The sequence below is a fragment of the Corvus brachyrhynchos genome, unplaced genomic scaffold (genome assembly GCF_000691975.1).
Source record: "Corvus brachyrhynchos isolate BGI_N302 unplaced genomic scaffold, ASM69197v1 scaffold101, whole genome shotgun sequence".
Classification (NCBI taxonomy): domain Eukaryota; kingdom Metazoa; phylum Chordata; class Aves; order Passeriformes; family Corvidae; genus Corvus; species Corvus brachyrhynchos.
The window spans coordinates 9,801,213-9,810,033 of NW_008237239.1; the positions used below are offsets into that span (position 1 = coordinate 9,801,213).

The window sequence follows — 8,821 nt, forward strand, 5'->3', positions numbered from 1 at the left end:
CTAGTGTTTAATTAAAGTCAGTACATCAAAATAGTCACAGATAATCAGTAAGTATTTAAACATTAAGTAACTTATCTCTGAAGAGAAAAAAACCCAAACTAATTTTTAATGGGCAGACAATTGCATAATCTGATGCAACATACAGTATGCAAACTGTGTGAGATACTTATCCACTTATGATAACAGAAACAAAGTAATAATTCTTTCAAGGCCTGTTCAGGCTTTATACAGCCTCCACACTGTTCCACCAGACACTCACTTTGTCTCCGCTGGGATGTTCCCCTGCCTGTGCTTGTGTCGCTGCCTCTTCAGCCAAGATGTACTTTCCTTCATAGAACTCTTTTACTCGGACTTCTAAGAACTCTGTTTCTTCTTTTAACTTTTCATAACTAGGAACAGGCTTAAGTATTCCACCTGAGCCTGTGAAAGGTAAAGAGTAATTCAAGCTGTTTTCAGACTCCTCTACAGCAATAGTGTTGAGATCATCAGCTGTATCTAAGTCATCCTCATCAAGTTCTTCAGACTCCTGGTTGGCAGATACTATGCACTCTGATGAACACAAAGAAGTATAGTTCGGGCCATAGAGAAATTTTAAAGTTTCCTCAGTTCTCCATTCCATAAGTGTTTGCCTAAGCACTTCTAATAAACTGCCTTTGGAATTAACTGGATGCCTCAGTTCAGGGTTTTTATGTTCTGTTGACTTAGCTAGTGTTCTTTTAAGATGTTCTGCTCCTCTTTTGCTCACACCTAGAAAAACTATCTGTGATCCACACGTATTTACACAGATTTCTGAAGCACTTGATTTCCCAAGAGCAGTATTGTTTGAAGGTGGTGCAGTTACTTCATTATGAACAGAGCAAGCATGTATTTCTTCCTGAGTGTCTATTTTACAATGAGAGAGTTGTTCAATGGCTTCTACCACATCTGCATCTTCAGTTTTAGGCCTGGCATGGACCTTCTGAACACGCTTCTTTTTGAGGATGCTTTTTCTGTGCAATTGCTGTGCAAAATTGGCTGAACTTGACTGACTTCCTGGTAGGACAGAAGAAACAAATTCTTGTTCAGTATCAGTACTGCTGTCACTGGCTGTGTCATGAGAAGCAGATTCACATGGATCTGAAGATATGCTAGGATTTTCAATGTCGGATGCTTTAATTACTTCATCACGTAGTTTTACCTCTTCTCCAGACTGCCCACTACAATAGAAAACACAAGCCATCAGTGAAATAAGAAATGGCTTTTATCTGCAATAGCTTTTCATTCTCACATAAGAATGATAAACAAAGCCTTTCCCCCCTTATAGCAGAAGTGTGATTTTTTGCTTTAAGAAGCTCTTTTGAAAGTCTTCTTGAACTCTTAAGAGTTGCACTGTTCTACAATCAAGATGACAAGTATAAAGAAGCAAGTTCTCAGCTGATTATTGGCAGTTAGAAAAGAACAAGATATTATTAAAGACAGCAGACCAACGTAAAATTTAGCATCATGAATAGTGCAATTTTAAAATGAAGACAGGCATGCTAACACATACGGGAACATAGTACCCTTAAATCAGGGGGACTGCTGAGCTGTTTCAGCATATATGTTTGCCACCTAATGGCAACGCTTTGCGAAAGAAAACAAAGTTGCACAATACACAGTGAGGTACAGCGAGATGACAGAGTAGTGTGATTTCATTCTGGCTGATATAGACCTTTTATATTAAGAAGTGCAGAAGCTTTCATCACATATAATTGGCACAATTTTCTTTATAAAGAATAGATGGCATAAAATATTCAAAGTACAAACAGTGCATTTGTTTCAGATTTCAACAGGCTCAATTAAGACACACAATCCAAGAGCAGCTGTACACTAAATCATACAGATCAAATATGCTGGATTAGAATCACAAAGAAAAAAAACCTTTGCAATAGGTTCTAGTAAGCTCTTTTCTATAACAGAGCAAATCAAAGATTCCCTTTTCATCTGCTATGATGCTAAAATTCCTAGCTATTGATGGATACAACAACAACAACAAATTTTTCAGTGTACCTCTGTCCCTCCTTCAGCAGCTCTATGTCTGGTGGTCTGCAAAAAGAAGACACAGAATGAGTATTTTCCTGCTCAATCTATTCTCTTGAAATACACATAAATACAAAAATAGTTGAGTTTGGAAGGAACATCTGAGGATCTTGTAGTCCAACACCCTCTGTTCAAAGCAAGGCTAGCAAGAGCAGGTTTGTGCACACATGTACAGAGAGCATGACTTGTGTGCCCGCAGCACATCGCTGTTACAGTGAACAGAATTTAACACAGTCACCAAGTCACACAAATGTTTGTCAGAAAGGACCTCTGGAAGGCTCTAGTCTGACCTCCTGCTTGAAATGCAACTGTCACCAGCGCTAGGTTAGGTCAGCCACAAATTCATGAAGTTTAAATCTTGAAAAGCTGCAAAGATGGAGATTTCGAAACATTGCGGAGTATCCTGTTTCATTCCACCATAACCTTAGCACAATTTTTTTCCCAATGTCCAACCTGAACCATTCATGCAATTACTTGTGGCCATCAACCAAGAATAGTTTGGCTCTGTAATCTTTCTATTTTTAACTAGTTGTACACTACTTTCAGATCACCCTTTACTCTCCTCTTTAACAAACTGAACATGAAAAGATCCTCACAGACCATAAAGTTCCTCTAGTAAAGACAATCCTGGGCTAGTTATAGGAAAATGTTTTAATTAATGCAAAAATATGAATATTCAGGATATTTTTATTTATTTTAAATTTTACTTTGTTAAAAATTAGGCTATTAAGTTAAAATTTTCTTAAGAAAATCGTTTTCAAAGGTTTCCAGAAACTAAAAACATTACTAAACAAATTCTGATGAGTTTCTTTCCAAAGCTCTATTTCCATTCAGTTATGAGGCAGCATCACAATGCTATTCCTGTTATCCAATACCAAGTGTTGAAAATCTCATCTGTCCTATGACTGAAAGAGAACCTTTTAGGCAGGCACTAAATGCAAGTCAATGCACGAGCACCTTTCAGTATGTAAAAGACCCCACAGGTTTAAATAGATGTAAAGCTGCACCACTCATACCAATAAACTGTGTTTGGAAACTAAAGGTGGTAACATAGAGTGATTTAAATTATTAGCTCCATATAACTCTTCGGAGTCTTAAGTGCAGGTTGTAGTCTTTTCTGTCACAGGAATTTCAGATATTCTACTGTGTAAATGTGTATTGGTGTGTGCACATGTACTGGTTGTGCAAAGAGGTGTAGCTAGCCAAGAACTACTGAGAGTTTGTTTGTTTTTTGAAAATCCTGCCTCCCCACCACCACCCAAAATAAATAATTAACTATGTCAAGCATACCACAACTATACACTTTTGATGTGAAGAATAAAGGGAGATTTTAGAAATACTTTTCTTAAAGACAGCAAAACAATACCTCAAAAGCACTGGTAAACTTAAACTTTTAATGAAGAGTCTAGTTTTACCTACTAGAATACCTCAGATCCAATCAGGCTGCTCAAAAGCTCTTCTCTCACTAATCAGATATTTCATATGACACATATAACTCCACCTAGTTTCTTCTGTTGGAAACCAGGAGACTATGAGAAGTAGTGTCTTTGAGAATGAATAAATTTGCTGAACATTCTTTATGCAAGTCAACATTGTTCAACAGTGACACCCATTGGCTCCACTGATTACTTGCAAGCCAATGTTTCCTAAGCTAGGAACACAGACTGCATGACACTGTCCCAAAACATGTATTACAGGAAGAACAAGAAATGGGCAATCTGAAATTTATATCAGATAAACAAGCTCTTCATGTTATAGTCTGCTTTCAGATGCAAGCATTTACAGTCTAAGCTTAAGATCGATGCCAAGTGCTATGCTAAAATTAGAAAATCTCTTGTAACAGGATAAGATTAATTCAACCTGTACATTGTATGGTTTGTAAAAATCCAATCCTAGTAAGTACATTTTAAAGTTAATAGGAGTTAACTATTATTTATGACTCGTCTGTCCTCTAAACTAACATGGTCATGTCTACTAAGTACACGTGAGTAGTACTGAACCATGTCAATTACTGTAATCCATACAGCAGCAACACTTTTAAAACAAACACCATGCTAAGCTAATGTGTTAACATCAGTTACCTCTGCTTCAGCAAAATCACTTTGATGCGCTGCAGCTATTTAATTACCACTGCAGCCTGCATATAGAAATAATATTCTCAAAAGGTGCAATGAATGTATAAGATTATACTTACTTGTCTTCTTCTCTCATCCATACCGGACTTTTGGAAATTTGAGCTTCAAAATACTTAGATGCTCTATAGCAAAAGTTGCTGCAAAAGCACTGGCAATGAGAGAAAGCAAGAAAACATGACTAAGGCCGACTTTAATACATAGAAAAGTACAAAAGTAATTCCTTTTAATGCTTGTAAAATTAAGTACCAATACACATTTCTTTTCAAGGCTATAGCCAGGTTTTTAGTTCACCTGAGAAACCCAACCTATCAAATAGGCCTATCCCATTCCCACAAGCCACATTTAGCTGCTTCTTTCTTCCCCATTTTTCTGCTTTCTGCACTTTTATTACATACTGGGAAGCAAATCAGCGTTGGATTCTATGTAACAATAATTTAAAAAAACCCCAACAAACCAAACTGTTCAAAGAGCAACCCATAACCCAATATGCTGTTAATACAGTTTCAAAGACATACATTATAATTCAGGTGTTTAATAATGAAAATTTTGGTTCACAAGAGAACCTGGTATTTTGCAATACTTGGAACAACACCTAAAAATCTCCAGCATCTTTGAAAAATTGATTTGCAAACTTGCATCACAAGGGAGGACAGCAAAGCATCCTACCTCTTGCTGGAGTCTTGCCTGGTTGCTCGAGAAAGCAATTCCTAAAATTTTGTGTATCCCAGAGTTTTAATCAGAGGAATGCATACTACTGACACTGAAGAAATTTGTTCTGTAACTGGTAACATTTATCTTACCATTTAATGTCTAAGTGTCTTTAGGTGATTGTGTATCCTGTGAACTGTCAAAGATGACTTTTATGCAACCACATGTGTGAACATGCTTCCAGAAAAAAAATATTTTGTGAAGAGTTAGGTTTTATGTTGAAAACTCCTCAAAAAGAAACCTAAGTGTTCCCCGAAAAAGAACACTAAGGAATATATAAGATGTAACTTGTACTACACTACTGCAAACTTCAGTGATTGAAAAGGATGTGCACTTTGACCCTCCTAAAGCTCACTGACTATGCTGGAGCAAAATAAAGAACACTTCTTCACAAATGTCTTTAACAGATCAGCTGTGCCACATTCAAACTGATATCCAAGTAAAACTTTCCATTTTATGTTTCAACTTAGAAAACACATGTATTTTGTCTTACCAAAGACATCATCTAGAAAGTGAAATGCACAAAAATTTCATATTCTAACAGTTTGTGAAAATTATTTTCATAATAATCAAATGTATTTTTCTCTGAATCAAGCCACTATATGAATGCTGTTAAAAAATGAATTTCTGATGTTGCTACCATTAAACACATTCTAGAAACAGACTTGTTACCATACCTTTCTTTCAGTGATATCATAAACTCGGTTTGTTTTTGTTGAAATTCTGTACTTCTGCTTTGGCACCTAAAACAATACACTTTCATCAGCAAGACTGTCAGTTCCATCGTGACAACAGAGAAAAAACTTCATTCTTAATTCACATCTGTGGACATGTGCAATATATTCTATTTAACTGAACTGCATACTACAACCACCTTTCCTCTCAATTCTTCTGATGTTGCACCTTCTCAGATGTAAGAAAGGCAATTTATCTTTAATCATATACATCTCAATAATCAGTAAAAGCCAGCTCCATAAGAAAACCAGTACCAAACATATAACAGTGGAGCTGCCATGGCAGAAGCTTTCCTCATGTGTAAGTGCTGAGCACTTACAGACAGGTCCTTCTTTAATCCAGAGATATTTATATGCTGTGAGACTGTACTGTCAGACCCAGCCACTACCCAGGCAAACCCAGAGAGGAACTTATGTAAACTGTAACAGTTTTGAAATTAACATCTGTGCAAATATATGAAGTCCAAAACAGTATATTGTTTTGTACTTGAGTTGATTTTTTTCAGATAATCACATGTAGCACTGATATTATATCACAGGTTATCTAACTGACCTTTGAGCTCGGCTTAAGCTCTGATATATCACACCTAAAGAAGGATAGCTTTGATCTTGCCACAGTTGACATACATTTTCATAGCATACGTATATGCATTCACATAATAATATCCGTGTGTTGTATTATTTTTTCATGTCAATCCTTCTCATAGACATCTTTTGCTACACTGACAAAAGAACAAGATTTCGAAGTTTTTTTTCATTCACAAAGGAAGGCCACGAAGCCACAACTCAGTCATCTTTATCATTGTTGACACAGATCCATGCGCTGTGATTCCGATCATTCAGTAACTGATTCTGTCATACAGTAACTCCTGTCTACCTTTGACTTCAGAAGGATTATACTGAAATAGAATGATATAATGCCTGGTTCATCATTTGACAGTAATCTCTGCTTAATATTCTAACTTTAAAATTAAAAAGAAAATGCAAGAGAATAAAAATTGTGAAAAGGTTCCTTTGATAACAGGATTAATAAAAAGCAACTTACATTTTCCAGTTTATTGTGACATAGAGGATAACCACATAGCTTGATGATAGACCGTTCATCAACGATGTCTTTATAGTGAGATGGAGTAATACATTTTCCCTAAAATGACAAGAAAATAGTTCAACAACAGATACTGGAAAACTTGTCATTTTTTTGTACCCAAACCATCTCTTAAGCATATAAATATCTTAAATTTTATAACAGTTATCTATTAATATTAATAAACATTGAGAACCTACACAGGAAAAAAGGAAAAGGGTAAACAGAGAAAGAAAACAGACATGGACATTTCTTTTTACATATACAAGACCTTCATAATATTGCCTCTAGTGTGGCCCCTATTTCTGTAATTTTCTTCTGTTTACATGTTTTGTACACCTATTTATCAGCCTATTTACAACCTTAACAAGAGTAATCATCATACCATTCCAACAAAACTGTGCTGCCAGGTAACGGTGCATTTTAGAGACTCTGTCTAAATTTACAGATGGCATGAGGTAGACCTAAATTTTTTATACTTCATCTGTCAGTCCAGAACCAGAGAGGTATAAACAAAAGCTGTGATAAAAGAGCGAGGATTCATCAGTGTATACAGCCCTGCAAAACTAGGGCACGTTTTCACTGCAGAACCCGTAAAAATAAGGAAATCATTATCAGAGCTGGTACAAGAGGGAATGAACGGTTTGTCTATTTTAAACTGCAGCAAATTGTTCCAAAAACTTTTAAGAAAAAGTACCACACTAAGATACAAAACGGTATAAAAACTTGCAACACCTACACAGTTTAGAAGGAACTCTTCAGTAATGTCCTCTTCCAGGAGCTGTTCAACAATAGACAATGCTTTTTTCTCAAATTCAATCTTCTTTCTCAGTGCAGCCTCCAGAGCTGCTTTCCTGTAACAGAACAGACACTGAATGATACAGAGGGCAGATTTCTATAAACAATTTTCTGATTGTATTTTTATCTTTTTTTCTGAAATACAGTAGCTTACATTTTCCTGCATCACACCAAAGCAACAAGTAACTGGACTAGTAATTCTGTTATAACCACAAACGGTTACATATTTTATATTGGTTTGCTTTATTTGCTGGTCAAGAAAAGTATTGATTCTCACTGTATTGCAATACACTCCCCAAATTTTCTTGCAAGAGGGAAACTCAGAACTGACTGGACAAAGAGCCTGGGACAATTTATGGAGTGCTGTCAGGAAAACAGGAACTGGGTAAGACATGAAAAATAGGAGGAAAAAAAGGACTGGGACTTGACTGAGTGTGAGGTTACAAAGTAAAGGAAGGAATAAACCAAACAAATCCCACTTCCTGAGTGTTTTTTGATGTAAATAATTATAAATGGCAGGTATGCAAAGAAGTTAAGATGGCAAAAAGCAAGGAGTACAGGCTATGGAAATACAATTTAGATTACACACTTTTAGTATATTACACAATGCTGAGGTGTGCGTGCTGTTAGAAGTTACACAGCATCACTTCAAACATATCTGCATGATGTTGATGCTGGTGATTTACTGAAGTTAGTCATAGTACTCTGAAAAAGTAAAGCCTCTGCAATGCAAAGACTGCAATTTCAAAGTGAGGCAAAACAAGACAAATGTCACACATGTACTGTTCCTCTCAAATTATACCTTTGAGCAGCATCTTCATTTTTCAGAGCAGCTGAATGCTTATTTCCTAGAAATCAAATATAAAAATATACAAATTAGTGTATTTTCTTAACAGAGGAAAATGCTGGAACCTGAAAAATATTAAAACCTCTAAACTGTAAGCACAATCAAGATAATTGCTTAGTAACTTGCTTTTGATGGCTGTGATTTCAGTAAGCTGGTATTCAGCAACCAGTCAGACACACTTTTAAAGTGTGAAAACAGACAGGCCCAACTCTTCTCACACTCTCATTCATTGTATCCTGTATACACAAAAAAAGGAAAGAATAATTCTGACAGTAATTTTGTGCCAGCTACACCCCCTGGCCCTCCAGGCCAGCGTTACTCCTGCACCCCACTGCTGTCCCACCGCAGGTTTTTGCTCCGGGCCAGGTCCAACGCCGGCACCCTCACACAGAGCCGCTACTGCCGCCCTCGCTGCCGCCAGCGAGGCCTGACCCAGCCTACGACACGGGGGGCCCGG

General features: G+C 36.7%; 1 protein-coding gene across 1 annotated transcript in view; it reads right to left on the reverse strand.

The window, feature by feature from the left end:
- The window catches only part of RPAP2 (RNA polymerase II associated protein 2), a 36,130-nt gene that overhangs the window by 25,804 nt on the left and 1,505 nt on the right, over positions 1-8,821 (reverse strand). Inside the window, exons 2-8 of the mRNA XM_017729591.1 lie at positions 8,320-8,365; positions 7,459-7,573; positions 6,681-6,779; positions 5,579-5,644; positions 4,253-4,341; positions 2,029-2,064; positions 241-1,196 (exon numbers count right to left, since the gene is read on the reverse strand). Of these exons, the coding sequence (XP_017585080.1) occupies positions 241-1,196; positions 2,029-2,064; positions 4,253-4,341; positions 5,579-5,644; positions 6,681-6,779; positions 7,459-7,573; positions 8,320-8,365 (1,407 nt within the window). The remainder of the gene's footprint in view (positions 1-240; positions 1,197-2,028; positions 2,065-4,252; positions 4,342-5,578; positions 5,645-6,680; positions 6,780-7,458; positions 7,574-8,319; positions 8,366-8,821) is intronic.